The sequence below is a fragment of the Hippocampus bargibanti genome, linkage group LG04, assembly GCF_051943395.1.
Source record: "Hippocampus bargibanti isolate YZ-2025 linkage group LG04, ASM5194339v1, whole genome shotgun sequence".
NCBI classification, from domain to species: domain Eukaryota; kingdom Metazoa; phylum Chordata; class Actinopteri; order Syngnathiformes; family Syngnathidae; genus Hippocampus; species Hippocampus bargibanti.
The window spans coordinates 2677501-2693723 of record NC_142737.1 but is presented as its reverse complement, the minus strand read 5'-3'; the positions used below and the strand labels follow the sequence as shown (position 1 = coordinate 2693723).

General features: G+C 38.7%; 1 protein-coding gene and 1 long non-coding RNA gene across 6 annotated transcripts in view; one reads left to right on the top strand and one right to left on the bottom strand.

The window, feature by feature from the left end:
* Positions 1-79: 79 nt before the first annotated feature.
* On the top strand, positions 80-6425 carry LOC148898719 (uncharacterized). 2 transcript variants are annotated; one of them, XR_016114627.1, is made up of 3 exons: positions 80-195; positions 1739-1864; positions 4592-6425. It is a non-coding gene; the product is annotated as an uncharacterized LOC148898719 (long non-coding RNA). The 2 variants fall into 2 exon arrangements; XR_016114626.1 differs by having other exon boundaries at positions 1739-1890.
* Positions 189-16223, bottom strand: part of mlxip (MLX interacting protein) — a 22628-nt gene continuing 6593 nt past the window's right edge. For all 4 annotated transcript variants that reach the window (XM_088993538.1, XM_088993540.1, XM_088993537.1 and 1 more), the window contains exons 7-17: positions 15545-15628; positions 15116-15210; positions 12640-13078; positions 11369-11436; positions 10136-10247; positions 9165-9253; positions 6452-6559; positions 4554-4681; positions 2753-2876; positions 1754-1883; positions 189-775 (exon numbers count right to left, since the gene is read on the bottom strand). In XM_088993538.1, the coding sequence (XP_088849664.1) occupies positions 648-775; positions 1754-1883; positions 2753-2876; positions 4554-4681; positions 6452-6559; positions 9165-9253; positions 10136-10247; positions 11369-11436; positions 12640-13078; positions 15116-15210; positions 15545-15628 (1505 nt within the window). In that variant the 3' untranslated portion in view covers positions 189-647. The remainder of the gene's footprint in view (positions 776-1753; positions 1884-2752; positions 2877-4553; positions 4682-6451; positions 6560-9164; positions 9254-10135; positions 10248-11368; positions 11437-12639; positions 13079-15115; positions 15211-15544; positions 15629-16223) is intronic.

Below are 16223 nucleotides of genomic sequence, written 5' to 3'. Positions count from 1 at the left end.
ATGTTTAAAGCACCTCCCCTTGCTGCTGTATTCTTGACCAATCACGTGGCTTTAACCGACGACAGGGGGCGGGGAATAGAGGACCAAAACAAGCCGGCTGCCATTTTCTTGTTAGGAGAACGGGCTCGTTCGCGCACGACACATCACTCATTGTGGCGCTTCGTGTGCATCTTGAAAAATACTTCGTATGCCAAGGTAAAATTATCATAAATTTAACGTTCATAAACCGAAAAGTTTATAAGCCAAGGGGTTTGTAAACCGAGGTATCACTGTAGAATCCAATCAAGCAAATACATTTTCAAGCTCTTCTTGAAATCCCTGATCAACAGAATTTGCTTTCGGCACGGTGACCCCTTGCCTCGCCTGCAATGGCAATGTGAGCAAAGCCGCTAAAAATTGGGTGTGAAGCGAGATGGCTAATGTTATAGCCCCACAACAGCGCAAACATCCATTTTAAACTGCGCACCACAACAAAAATGGCAAGTAAAAAAAAAAAAAAAAAAAAAAAAAACTTCACCCACCAGTACAGTTAAACTGCCATTTTGCACTAGAGTAGCGCTGGGAACAATAAAAATGGAGCCCTTGGGGTGTGAAAAGACAAAGATACGTTCAGTCCTCCATGACGAGAAGGAAGAAAAGTATCATCATTAAATGGCCTGAGAACAAGGCTCCATGTCGGCGTGCCTCAGGGCCTGGATGGCTTCTTCGGGCAAGCGTGACGGGTCACTGAGGATGGACGTGCTGGTGCTTAACTGGCAAAGGCTCCTGCTGACCACTAACACAAATACGCACACACAGATACTTAGATACAAACATTCCACATGTAACTTTCGGTCATTAGTTACTTTTACCCTCCTGCCCCACCAAACACTATGATCAGGTAATAATCCAAATATCCGACTTTCAATGTAACTTTTAAACACCATGAAAAAAACCCAGACGTGCTTAAGAACACTGGTGTCAAAGTCAAGGCCCGGGGGCCAAACCAGGCCCACCACTTCATTTTATTCGGTCCGCCAAAGCAAATCAAATTCATTGGTTACTAATCGATGAAAAGGTTTCTTCAGCCATCATCTGTACTTATTTGAATGTGTCGGATGTTTCGCTCCTCATCCGAAGAGCTTAGTCAGCGAAATAAAGTTGTGCTGGTAACTTTAGCCATATATATATATATATATATATATATATATATATATATATATATATATATATATATATATATATATATATATATATATATATATATATACCCTTAAAGGACAACCGACGCCTCCGGACAAGTTGTGTCCATAATTTGTAAAATCACTTCTGACCTTCTGAAACTGGCCACTTACGGTTTCAATAGTTTTGGGACACTTTAAGTCATTTTTATTGGTGTATTGCATTTGACTAAAAATATCAGCCTGCGTGTTTTGGGTATTTTAGATGCTATAAAACGTTTTTCTGATGTCAGTTAGGAAACAAAAAAATGGTGTCGGTTGTCCTTTATAAATAATAAACTACACGTGACCTACAAGGTCAAACGTGACACTGTGCTTCATTTGACTGAATAAACTCATCGTCGTAGCAAGAGCAGGTCATGAACTGTGACAGCCGCTAGCTCAGGGCGCCTATTTTTTTTTTTCTTTCTCTTTCTTGGCTTTACAGAACTTCTTATAACAGCCCTGAAATTCCTCATCCAGCTTTTAACGTACATTCGCGACCATTTATTGATTTTTTTTTTTCATGAAAAAATTAGGTGAAAATGACTCACTGGGCCGAAGAGCGACCAGGGAGCAGTGCCGCTCGAGCCACTCCAGCGTGGTCTTGCAAAGATCCGTCCCGCTGGCCGTCGACACCATCTTGTTGAAGGATTCGAAGAGAGGTTTGATAATGACGCTGAACTGAGAAGTGAATGACGTCAAGGTTCCTTTTTTTCTCATTCGTTGCCATTCCCGAAGCGAAAAGTGTGACTTGGAGCGATATTCTCAAATTTGTTTGGGTTTTGTTTTTTTTTTCTTGTGGGGTGCCGATAAATAATAATAATAATAATAATAATAATAATAATAATAATAATAATAATAATAATAATAAAAAGATAATAATGATAATGATAATGATGATAATGATGATGATGATGATGATAATGATAATGATAATGATAACGACAACGATAATGACAACGATAATGACAATGATAATGGTAATGGTAATTGTAATGGTAATGGTAATGGTAATGATAATGATAAAGATAAAAGTAGCAATAAATAATTAATAAACACATGAATAAATGGATAAATAAATAAACACATCAATAAATGGATAAATAAATAACACAGCTTCTCTCCGCTGATGTTTACATGTGATCCCAAAGCCTGAAAAAGAACATTCTAAAAACACGTGTCCAACATCCAACGCGATATTCGTTTGTAAAGGGAGAGCAAAGCAGGTACAGTAAAGTCTCGTTATATCGATATCGGATATATCGATAGTCCCGGTTATATCGATATTTTTTCGGACTCCCTTGAATATCGATATAACGAGACTTTACTGTATTTGAAAGCAGCTCCATCATCTTCAACATTCTTGTGAAGCCCAAAAAGCTCCAAGCCAGGTGGTGATGATGATGATGAAACGCAACTGTTCCACCGAGGATTCCTTCCGACCACAGTAAATTTCCCCGCACTCACACAAAGAAGCATCTTAATTAGGGAGGCCGAGAGAGACAACGTGACTGCTCCGTAAACGCCAACGACAAGAAAAAAAAAGATACAATCCAGAACTTCCAGTCTTGCCGGGAACGTAGCTTGACGTACTCTGTGAACCTGTGCTGCATGTGGTCAAAGCGCCGCTGCGTGACCTGAGCTCCCGTGGCTGGCATCTGATCGTGGCAAAGGCTGCGGTTGACAAAATGTAAAAAGGCACAAACGAGACCCCCGTGAGATAGATGACAAACATTCAATGACGGGACACTCATCCCCCCCCCCCGAAAGTTGTAAAACTTCATTTATGTTTTGATTACTGAAAGTAAAAGAAAATAAAAGGTTGCATCACTGATATCAAGAGAGAGAGAAAAACGTATAGACTTAAATAAATAATAATAGAAAACAAAACTTAGACTCAATACATACACACACACACACACACACACACACACACACACACACACACACACACACACACTCACACACGCATGCATATATGCATACATACTGTACAAACTGTATATACTGTAAATAAATAAATTAAAAACAATAAATACAAAAATAAATCAATAAATAAAACAAAACTTAGACTTACACTAAATAAATAAATATAATCAATACATAAATAAATAAATAAATAAATAAAAAACAAAACTTAGACTTACACTTAATAAATAATTATAGATACACATAAATAACAAATGTAAAAATAAATAAATAATAATAATAATAATAATGCATTTCATTTATAAGCGCCTTTCAAAACCCTCACGGTCACTTTACAGTCACAGGATAAGTTTTCCTGTGGGTGAGCTGCGGCAGCCACACGCGCCAGCGTTCACTCAACCCGGAAGTAACTGAAATAGATAGAAAGCTATTTAGCTAGCTAATATATAGATAGCTAATCGATAGATAGATGGCAAATAAATAGCAAATAGATAGCTAGCGAGGTAGCTTGCTACATAGTTAGCTAGCTCGCTTGATAGCTAGATAGATACAAAAACATATGAATAAATAAAAGAAAACAAAACTTAGACTTCCACTAAATAAATAAATACAAAAATAAATACATTAAAACAAAACCTAGACTTACACGTAATAAATAAATAAATAAATAAATACGACTAAAACTAACACTAAAGTTAATAAAAACTAAAGCGAAGCATTTCTGGGAAAAAAATGTGACACATTCACTGCCATTCACGAATTTATTCGAGAATTGAAAATACGACATAGAGCAGCGCCATTCCCGAATTTGTTCGGGTGTTGTTTTTTCATGCTCGGTGCCGATAAAGCGCAATGTTTTTTTTTTTTTTTACATTCCACAAGGGGGCAGCATTTCCCTTTTTCCATGTTAGCGCTTTGTTCCAGCTTCAGCTGTTGCTAAATCGCTATATAAACCAACATGTATGTATTGCATCACATTTTATACAACCGCCTCCCATTTCAAGCTCAGATTACTCCAGACCCATATAATTTAGGAATTAACTCTTATTTTCTGATGAATGAAGAGAGTCTAAGGTTTCTTACATTGAATTTAATGTTTATGTCGTCCGAAAAGTCAATATTCTACGGGTCCTGAAATTTGAGTGAAAATGACAAACACATATTTGCATATCGTCTGGCAGTGAATGAGTTAAACAAATGGTAGTACAGTAAAGTCTCGTTATATCGATATCGGATATATCGATAGTCCCGGTTATATCGATACTATTTCTATGCGCGCACGGAGAAAATTACATGCAAACAGGGTCGGATATATCGATAATCCCGGTTATATCGATATTTTTTCGGACTCCCTTGAATATCGATATAACGAGACTTTACTGTATTTGAAAAAAATGCTACGCTATCGATCTGGAAACATACTTAATGGAGGCCTTGAGGCTTGTAATCTCCTCCTGCAGATTCCTGATGTCCTCTTGCATTTGCTCCCTCTCCTGCCTGAGCTTCTCGACGTGTTCCACCGTCTTTTGCATTGCGACCGCAATACTGATCTATGGACATAGCAAGCAATTCAAAATGGCCGCTGTGAAAGGAAAAGGAGAGAATTTGGACAATGTGTAGTTGCAAACACAAGTTTGCATAGACCACAGGTGTCAAAGTCAAGCCCGAGACGAATTGGAAAGAAGCGCCGATGCGTATGTGGAACGGTCGCGGCTTGGAAATAATGTGGATTTACGCTGGACAGGAGATGTGAGACAGTATCTTTTTTTTTTGTCAATGGATACTAGAGCTTCGGGTTTGCTTTCAACATTTAGCTTGTCGCAGACGTGCACATTTCACCGTGACGTCCTGATCCACTGGTGAAAAGGATGCTTTGATCCCCTCCTCTTTCATCTACAACTGCTTCATACAACAAAGAGAAAGTGCTTAAGATTGAATGATTGTCTGTGTCTTGTCACATTATTTGTTATTTAGTGTTTTGTTGTTATTGTTTTGACTTCAAGATGGCGCCCCGTGAGTGGCTGCCTTTACAGCAGCTCATGTGTTTTGTTTTTCTACTTCTTCTTTTCCTTTCCTCTTAATTTCATCACTTTGATACTGTGAAATGTAAATTTTGCTGCTGTGAAATGTAAATGTAAAAACACTGCAAAACTCATAAAGGCTAAGCTAACGAATACTCATTAACCATTTATATACCATTAATATAGAATTTATTGTTTTTTTTGTCGCTATTGCGGCGAGGAAAAATAGTATAAGCTTAATGTAGCATTACATAAAGCACAGGTGTTAACGTCCAGGCCCGGCGTCCAAATTTGGCCCGCCACATCATTTTATTCAGCCTGCAAAAGCAAATCAAACTTGTGAAATTTCATAATTTTTGCTAACGTCCAAACCTAAATTTCAAATTGGCGTATGCAAACCACAAAAACAGTCATAAAGATTAGACAGAATAAGAAGTTATCATATTTAAAAGTTTCATGCTGTTATATGCTTAGTCAACATGTGTGACTCGAGTACACAATTGAAGCACAGACAACCTGGGGTCAATCTGAGGTCAACAGACACAGCAAGTTCAACTGTCATCTTCATCTAGGAGATCTGGCCTTGGACAGAATTTAGGACTTGGGAAACTCCTTTATCACCGAAGCAATTTACGACTTAAAACTCCTTCACAGGAAGAGCTCATTAACCAGGTTACAAATTTATCAGTTCATGGAAGAGACAATGTTTTATTGCTTACAGCTGTTCGCGCTTAGAAAGCCCAGGGGTGTGGTATTTATTATAAACAAGAAAACTATGTTTTACTAATGTATCACTTAAATTTGCATATACACTCAATAAATAGCTTGGCAGACGGCGTGCAGAATTCAGCCGTCTGTCATGAATGGCTGCGTCTCCTGCCGGCAGTAAAGACAATCTTTCTGTCTTTGTCCACAGTATCTCTGACAAACAGTCATTATTTTTTACTTCAAATTTGATAACTAGTTATTCAATAATTTGTCGTGCGTTCTGTATGTAATATGTGGAGGGGAGGAAACATTCCCCAAATTCATAACACCCTCCCCCCCCCCGAGAGGAAACCATAACTACAATGTGGCCCGCGGCTAAAAAAATGACGTTGACACACTTGGCATTATTTGATATGTTTTTTGACTCATAATAAAAAAAAGGAGGTTTATGGATGTTGTCAAAGAGGACATGAAGGTAGCTGGTGTGAGAGAAGAGGATGCACAAAACCGGGTTAGATGGAGGACATTGATCCCCTGATGAGAAACGACGAAAGGAAAAGAAGAAGAATAAAAAATGTAAATTGTACACACATTGGCTTGGGAGTTATTGAGGGTGGGAACCAGGCCGGCGAGTGTTTTGAAGCAGTGGTTTATATTTGATCGTCGCTTCTGCTCGGCGATGCGGGCTCTCCTTGGAATCTGAAAATACACACGCATGTACAGTAAACACACGTGTAAATTTCACTATGATAATAGCTAACCCCCTTGTACATAATAATATAATAATACATTTCATTTATAAGCGCCTTTAAAAACTCTCAAGGTCACTTTCCAGTCACAGGATACGTTTTTCTGTGAGGTGAGCAGCGGCAGCCAAACGCGCCAGCGTTCACTCAACCTAGAAGTAACTCAAAATGATAGAAAGCTAGCTTGCTAGCTAGCTGGCTAAATAAATCGGACCGTTGTCAGTAAACTTGGGATGGCCCGACAACAAAATTGCATTTTCTGCGTAGTTCTCTCTCTTGTTTGTATTTATAATTGTATTTTATTTATTATATTATTTATTAATATTATTTATTATAGTACCTATGCTTGTCTGTGACCGTAAAGTGTCCCTGAGAGCTTGGAAAGGCGCTTAAAATAAAATGTATTATTATTATTATTATAATGTATTATTATTATTATTATTATTATTATTATTATGAACTGTCAACACGAGGCTCAATAGTTGTTGTGGCTCAATATGACTTCACTTATGAGGCGCACCTGCGTATAAGGCGCAGGGTTATCGTTTGAAGAAAATCAAGGCTTTTGGGTACCGGAAAATATGGTAAATTATCAAAAGGAAAAAATACACCAAAAATATTACAGCAACGTGATTCAAAATATGAGTAAAAAAAATTATATAATAATCCATTTCATTTCTAAGCGCCTTTTAAAACTCTCAATGTCACTTTACAGTCACAGGATAAAGTTTTTCTGTGGATGAGCAGCGGCAGCATTCATTCAACCCCGAAGTAACTCAGATAGAAAGCTAGCTAGCTAGCTAATGGATAGCAAATAAATAGCTAATAGATAGCCAGATAGCCAACAGCTAGACAGCTAATAGCTAGCTAGTTAGCTAATGGATAGCAAATAAATAGCGAATAGATAGCCAGATAGCCAACAGCTAGACAGCTAATAGCTAGCTAGTTAGCTAATGGATAGAAAATAAATAGCTAATAGATAGCCAGATAGCCAACAGCTAGACAGCTAATAGCTAGCTAGTTAGCTAATGGATAGCAAATAAATAGCGAATAGATAGCCAGACAGCTAGCCTAGACAGCTAGCTAATGGATAGTTGTCTGCCCTCGTGTCCGCTAACTTTTATCAGGAGTTTCACACACTGCCAATTTAATTCCTGTATTAAAGTATATACAGTGGAACCTCGGTTCTCGACCATAATCCGTTCCAGAACCCTGTTCGAAAAGCGATTTGCTCGAACACCGAAATCATTTTTCCCATTACAAATAATGTAAATCGTTTTAATCCGTTCCAACACCCTGGATGTTTACCTTTTTAGTATTTTAAAAAATATTTTATGCATGAAATTGCACATTAAAATGCTGACCAACACATAAAAAGCAATGTATATCTCAGAAAATGTTAAAAGACACAAATAACAAACATAAATGTAACCCAGGCTTTCACTTGTAGCAGCTTTGCTGCTTGCACTGACTTTCTTTGGAGGATTAGAGGCTAAAACACTTCATATTGAACGCGACAGCAAAACGCAGCACGTTCGCAAGCGTCAACAGTTTGTCACGAGCGAGTTGACAGCTGGGAGGGGTCTCCGCTCCCGACGTCCGCCAGCTGCTGTCAATTCCCTCATCACAGACATTTGGACATTTAAACCAGACGCTGGCACTCACCCAGCGTCGGAAGATACTACGCCTCGCACCTCGCCCGTACCTTGAACTGCTATCGGCACGAGAGTTGCTTCGCCCGAGGTATTTATTAGCCTCGATCGCGTCAGTTGATACTCTCGAGATCGTATGCTGTTTTGCACCGTCGTGTGCATTTTTATCTTTCCCCGAGCGAGTGAGGTTGGACGGATCGCCGCGCTCACCCACTCGCGGTGCTGTGTTTTGTCACTTTTTGTTCAACCAGTTTTTTCCAGGTCCGCGTTATCTCGGACCCGCGCCTTTTGTTCATAAATCATCTGCCAGCACCAACGTCTCTGCCACCTGCTTAGCGATCCTCCCCAACAATTAACGTTCCGACTCGTCAGCTGCCACTGTCGACATCGCAACGTGACACAGTTGGTCACGAAGAGAGCGATCTACACCCGTACGCCGCTCAGCATTCCACCCTCGCGTACGCACTCGCGCGTCGTACCGGCGTCCGAACTACAAAGCAAGAATTTCTCACATTTTTTGTTCGGACTCCGATTTGTTCGAACTAGGAGTCGTTCGAAAACCGAGGTTCCACTGTACTCAGATATACCCCACCCCCTCAAAATGTGGGTTTAATTGACCTGAAAGTGACACGCACAGACATGGAATGCGAGGAGGAAGTCAACAAAGAAAAGTTCCTGTACTCGCCAGTATGCTTTTTGGGCATTCCGCCAAGGTGTGACATTGCGTCTCGGTTTTGAACGCCTGCTAAGAGTACTCGCTATCGGACAATTTGTACATATAGTACACATAAATATTTTTTAACATCATATTTAAATACTGCGGAACAAAAAATAGCAATATGGCAACCACCAATTACAGTTTGAAACAATCCCACCCGCATTTTGGATTGCTCTTATCCGCACTACCTGAGGTGTTGTGCTGCTGGTGATCAGGGATTGTGGACTCGGGACTTGCTCTAAGGCACAAGGGGAGCCTTGGCTTGATTTTAACTGGCCTTGAACCAAAGAAAGAAGAAAAAAAATACATCAACGTCAGAAATACAGTATAATCCAAGCTCTCAGTCGTACAGGAGTGGTCCATCGATGAAAAAGTTTCTTTAGCCGCCATCTGTACTTCTTTGAAGGTGTCGGATGTTTCGCTTCTCATCCAAAAAGCTTCGTCAGCGAACTAAATTTGTGCTGGGTCTATGGAGCTATACACTGGGGAAACTAAATAAATGCTCCAAAAAGGAGATTATCAATATCACAGGGATAATGCTAGTGGCCCTCAAATTGCAGTACACATACACCTAAATAATAATAATAATAATAATAATAATAATAAAAAAATTAATTTCTAAGGAAGCCATTTTTGTAAAACAGCAAAACCCTTCACTAAATTGCCATGGGGGTTTGAGGTTTAATTTGGATCGTGCTTACAACAGACTTCTTAGTCGTTACCATGGAGCCTAAGTCATGCTAATGAGGTGATACCAGAGCGAATGGGGCAATCAGGGACAGGCATATGACATAATCAGACACACCAAAAGAAGTTATCAGATTCACGGAGTAGCCACTGCTCCCAACCTTAGAGCAGGGACCTATCAAAGCAGAGGTCTGGCACTGCCATTCGGGTGCATTCGGGATATATATAAGGCCAGAGATACCAGCACAAATTTAGTGCGCTGACGAAGCTTTTCGGATGAGCAGTGAAACGTCCGACAACTTCAAAAAAGTACAGATGACGGCAGTAGAAACCTTTTCATCAACAGCTGAAGCTATATCAAAGCGCTTAACATGGACAACTATCATATACAAGAGAATAAAGCAGTCACAAAGATAGTAGATAGTGTGTTTTTTGACAATTTTGGCACTGCCGAGTTGTAACAAACTCTCACCGATACCAGAGGACGTCTCCTGGTTTCGGTGGCTGGATGAAAACGAGTTCTCGGAAGGGACGATGCATTGAGGCGCCGTTTGGCTTTGAGGTACGACGGAGAACCCACCAGCCTGATGGACAGCAAAAGGAAGCAATTAAAGCAGAGCGCACGCATCCAATGAGCATGCGTGTTAAATAAGTCATGCGGAAGCTATTTTGTTTTTATTCCGATGTGTCAATTTACCAAAACGGGTATCACATGATGTGCCATCAAAATTAGACGTTTTATTTTAGCTTCAGAACATTTCAGTCAAACTTAAAGGACAACCGACACCCTTTTTTTGTTTTATAGCACGTTTTATAGCATCTAAACGTTTTATAGCATCTAAAATACCCAAAACATGCTAGCTGATATTTTTAGTCAAATGCAAAACACCAATAAAAATGACTTCAAGTGTCACAAAACTACTTCAAAATGACCTCAGAGATGCAGAGTTTCAGAAGGTCCCGCCCCCTTGTTCGTGACGTCACGCAAGGACGTCTTGCCTTGCTGGAGAATCAAAACAATGGCTTCAGATTCGGAGAAGATGCTTTCTTGTTACTCACCCAGTTATGAATATGATTCAAATATTTCTGAAGAGGAAAGCATACATGTTTGCAATTGATTAAAGAAGTCCTTCCGTATCAATTCGAGATGTCTGGACTCCAATGTAGCGTCCCAGAAAATGCACAAGATGGCGGCCGAGCTCCGTTGGAAATGGGCTGATTTGTCTGCTGGGAATTTGTCTCAACTAGTATCAAATAGTAGTTTTGGTGCAAACACACGATTCACCATCACGTTATTTATGTTTTTTCCTTCTAATTTCGCCATCAACATGAAGTTTTTAGATCAAACAAAGTACCCAAAATGCATTGTGTGTCCTTTCTCGGTCAGGGGCGTTCCTTCCGTGACGTCAGGAATCGTCACCAACTCAAAAACAAGACTTCCTGAATATTCAGTACAAGTCTTAAAATGTAAACTATAGCTATGTGCCGTGGAATCTTTGTAAAACACGCTCAGTAAAGTCATTTGAAGTCATTTTACAAATTATGGACACAACTTGTCCGGAGGCGTCGGTTGTCCTTTAAGTATAGGAGTTTAATTGCTCAATGTAGCTATTCGACTTTTGACGATACAATAAAATACGCGCCACTCTTATTGTATATGCAGGTGTGCCGAATCAAGTGTCCAGAGACAACGTTAACAACATACCACGCCACAATGTGTGATCAGTACACCGGGAGATGAAGTCACTTCGGTTTTAATTGCTGGGATGACACCTGTGAGAGTGAGAGATGATTTTAGATTTTTGTACGCCCCTAAATAATATCGAAATGACATAGGTGTTGTTTGCAAAAGTGCAAAATAAACAACTAAATAAATACCAAACTAAATAAACAAATACATTTTAAATAAATAAATACATAAATAAATAAATAATACAGATATGCTCGCTGAAACAAATTATATTTCGGCTGAAAAATAAAACAAAAAAAATGAATACATTGTGACGACAAGCAGATATGATAATGGATGAATATGCCAAAAATAAATAATCAAACAAATAAATAAATAAACAAAAACACTGATAAACAGATAAAAACAATAAAATAGTAAAGTCATAAAATAAATAAAACACAAGAATTAACAAATACACAAATACATACACAAATAAATACATAAAGGAAAAAAATATCAGATGAAACCAAATATAAATATTGAGGCCAAAAATCAAACAAACAATAAATTATGCCGCATATGAATATGAGAGGTCCTCCCAAAAATAACTGACCATAAATAAATGAATAAAGAATAAATAAATACATACATACATAAACAAAAATAATAATAAAATAATAAAGTACAATAATAAACAAACAAATAAATAAATAAAATATGTCAACTGACACCAAATATAAATATTTAGGCCGAAAAAAAAACAGATAACAAATAAAAATAATAAAATAAGAAAATAAAATAATAAAGTAATTAAATAATAAACAAATAATAAAAAAAAAAATACAAATAAACACACAAATAACTACGTAGATCAATAAACAAACAAATAAACAAATAAAGGAATGAACAAATAAATACATGAAAAAAATGTCAGCTGAAACCAAATATAAATATTTAGACCAAAAAAATAAAATCAAAAAATAAATACATTACACCGTCCTGCTGGCGATAAGCAGATTTGATAATGGATCAATATGAAAGGCCCTCCCAAAAAAATAACAAACAAATACATAAATAAACAAACAGATTAACAAATAAAAATAATAAAATAGGATAATAAATTTCTAAACTAATAGTAAGTAATAAAATAATAAATAAAACAACAAAACACATACACAAATAAATACCCGTACATAAATAAATAAACAATAAATACACAATAAACAAACAATAAATAAATAAATCTCACTGGATCCAAAAACATGGAAAATCCCTGGTTGAAAAAGTCATTCTGGCACCCTTACCTGTGATGAAGAGCTGCTGCGGTGCAATCGGGTTAGCAGGGGAAATCTTCTTCAAGTCTCGTTTTTTGTTAGCGTTGTTTGGCTGGAGGTGTCGAGGGCGGGCGAAGGTGTGAGGCTTCGGGGCGGCTAACAGCGGAACCAGGGACGACGACAGCCGGGGTGCAGGCGGCGAGGCATGCATGCGCGCCGAATTGGAGGGCGAGATCACCCTGGTTTTGCCCAAGGTCGCGGGAACCATGGGTGCGACCGCTATAGGCGGGGATTGGGACACCAGGGCATTGTGGGAGGGGGCGTTGGGGGGATCACTGAGCCCCACCTGCCCCGCATAAAGAGGCAAGTAGTCGTCCTCAATGGTATCGGCACTAGCCTCGCTGATGGCGCTGGTCATAGGAGACGGGATTGGGGTATCCTCGAGCTGCATGGACGACAATAACTGGCCCTGGTGACAAAAACACATGCGCTGTAGAACCTTGACTCGAGGGGTGAATTTTTGTAACTCGATTTTATCTAAAGGAACTGAAATGCTCGTCATATATCAAAGAGCTCCCCCGATAAACACAGACATTTTTGCATTGTTAAAAAATAATAATAAATCACCGTTGGGTACAAAACGAATCAAACCTCTAAAGATGGAGGACACTGATTTGCTGTGGCGACCCCTTGAATGGAAAAGCCGAAAGGAAAAGAAGAAGTGTACAAAAACACAATAGAATAAAACATGACGACTCCCAGGGACTACGGACTAGCAAATGGTGGCCTTTCAAACTTGTCCAACTAAAATAATAACAATAATAATACTCATAGTAATATTAATCATATTAATAATAACAATAACAATAATAATAATAATCCAGCTAGCTAAGTATTTGCTATTTAGCTGGCTAGCTAACTAGCGAGATAGCGGTTCAGCATAAATTATTGTTTGACAGTTTATTTATCAAATAGATAGCAAGCTAGCTAGATAGCTTGCTATCTATTGGAGTTACTTCTGGGTTTAGTGAACGCAGGCGCTTCTTAATGAAATGTATTTATTATTATCATCATCATCATTATTATAATTATTATCCATTTCGTTTCTAAGCGCCTTTCAAAACGCTCAAGGTCATTTTACAGTCACAGGATCAGTTTTTCTGTGGGTGAGCAGCGGCAGCCACGCGCGCCAGCGTTCACTCATCTATGTCAAGTTACTCAGATATAAATTAATAATAATAATAATAATAATAATAATAATAATAATAATAATAATAATAATAATAATAAAAATCCATCATCTCATCTTGTCGTTGCAATGCCCACGTTTCTCCAATACATGGCGCACCGACTAAGAGTGTCTAAGGTTTCTTACACTGAATTGAATGTTTACGTAGTCCTAAAACAAAATATTATTTGAGTCCTGGGATTTGAGTGAAAATGACAAAAACCCTGGCACTGGAGTAGACACATGTTTGCACATCGTCTGCCGGCTAATGAGTTAAAAAACCAAAATGTGTTTATTTTTATGTCGACATTTTAAAGGACAACCGACGTCACTTTTTTGTTTCTTAACTGACATCAGAAAAACGTTTTATAGCATCTAAAATACCCAAAACACACAGTATGATATTGTTAGTCAAATGCAAAACACCAATAAAAATGACTTAAAGTGTCCAAAATCTGCAAAAAAATTGAGCTGCGAATTGGGCATTTTCAGAAAGTCCCGCCCCCAATTCGTGATGTCACGCCAAGACGTCTTGCGTTGCTGGAGAATAAAAACAATGGCTTCAGATTCTGAGAATATGCTTTCTTGTTACACATCCAGTTATGAATATGATTCAAATAGTTCTGAAGAGGAAAGCATACATGTTTGCAATCGATTAAAGAATTTATTCGGTGCCATTTTGAGGCAACATTGAGGGGAAATGTCTCGCTGAAAAAGAGGCACAAAATGGCGACCTCCTGTGGCCACCTCAGTTTCCACAGGCTGATAAATTCCTTATATGGAGCTTAGACGCCCTCTTCTGGCGGCTTTTGGGTGCAACACCAGGTCCCCAGACCAAACAAGTACAGCAAAATACATTGACGTGATGGAAGGACTGCTGCAATGTGTCATTTTTTCGGTCAGGGGCGTTCCTTTCGTGACGTCACGTACGGACTCGTCACCAACTCAAAAACAAGACTTCCGGAATATTCAGCGCGAGTCTTAAAACGTATAATATAGCTATATGCGGTGGAATCTTATTAAAATATGCCCAGTAGAAGTCATTTGAAGCCATTTTACAAATTATGGACACAACTTGTCCGAAGATGTCGGTTGTCCTTTAAATGACAAGTAAAGATACCCAAGCAGCCGCTCGCGTACCATCTTTCAGTTTAGTACGATGACTATGTTATGTGGATTTGTGTCACTACTTGTCAAGGACAGAAAAAGAGGCAAGGGTAGGTGGGGGCGGGGTCACAACATCTTACACTTTCTGCTTGCGATGCGTTAAGTGTTTACCTGCGACGGAGAGTTGCTGCTGGGCAGGGGGGTGACGGACGGTGCGGTGGGGGAAACGGGGAAGAAGACGGGCGAACGGACACTGTGAAATAAGTCTGGAAACGAGAGTCTATGTTAGCAAGCGGTTAGTAAAATAATAAGAATAAATTAAAAAAAATCATGAATTAAAGTGAGTCAATCATGATCTACTCATTTGGTTACGAGGTTAAGGAAACGTGTCGAGAGACGTTACTGGAACAACAGCGCGTGATTTTTTTTTCAAGTGTGCACGATTAATACGTGATGAGATTGTGCACAGGACAAAATCTATTCTAGTTCTAAAATAGCACCACAGATCAGATTTTTGTCATCTTTCACACTGCTACAATTTTACACAAATGGCTGCAGAGGATCCCCGCCAGAACGAAGGGCAAACAATTTAAACGCTACCTTGTAGTGGATCGAAAGAGAAATCCAGATTGGGCTGCAACTGCATGAGACCCGGTTGGATCATGTCTGCATTCACCGCATGAGCTGTGAAAGGTAAACGAGCTTCCGATGAAAACATTTCCAAACACTGATCATGTCTGAAAATGATAAAACAAAGCTTTAAACCCAATTTGAAAATGGTGTAAAAAAAGGATTACAATACAATACAATCCATATACAGTAAAGTCTCGTTATATCGATATTCAAGGGAGTCTGAAAAAATATCGATATAACCGGGACTATCGATATATCCGACCCTGTTTGCATGTAATTTTCCCCGTGCGTGCATAGAAATAGTATCGATATAACCGGGACTATCGATATATCCGATATCGATATAACGAGACTTTACTGTATTTATAGAGCACTTTAACAACAGCTTTCATTCATTTGTCAATTTCACTCAAATTGCAGGACCTTCAGAATCCTGAGTTTTAGGACTACATAAACATTCAATAGAGCGTTAGAAACCTTAGACTCTTCTCTCACCAGAAAGAAAGAGTTAATTCCTAAGTTATATGGAGTTATGAGCTTGAAATGGGGGCAGCTGTACAAAATACAGTAAAATACACATATTGATTTATGTAGCGCTTTAACAAAGGATGAAGCTGTAACAAAGCGGACAAAAGGCAAATTCTGC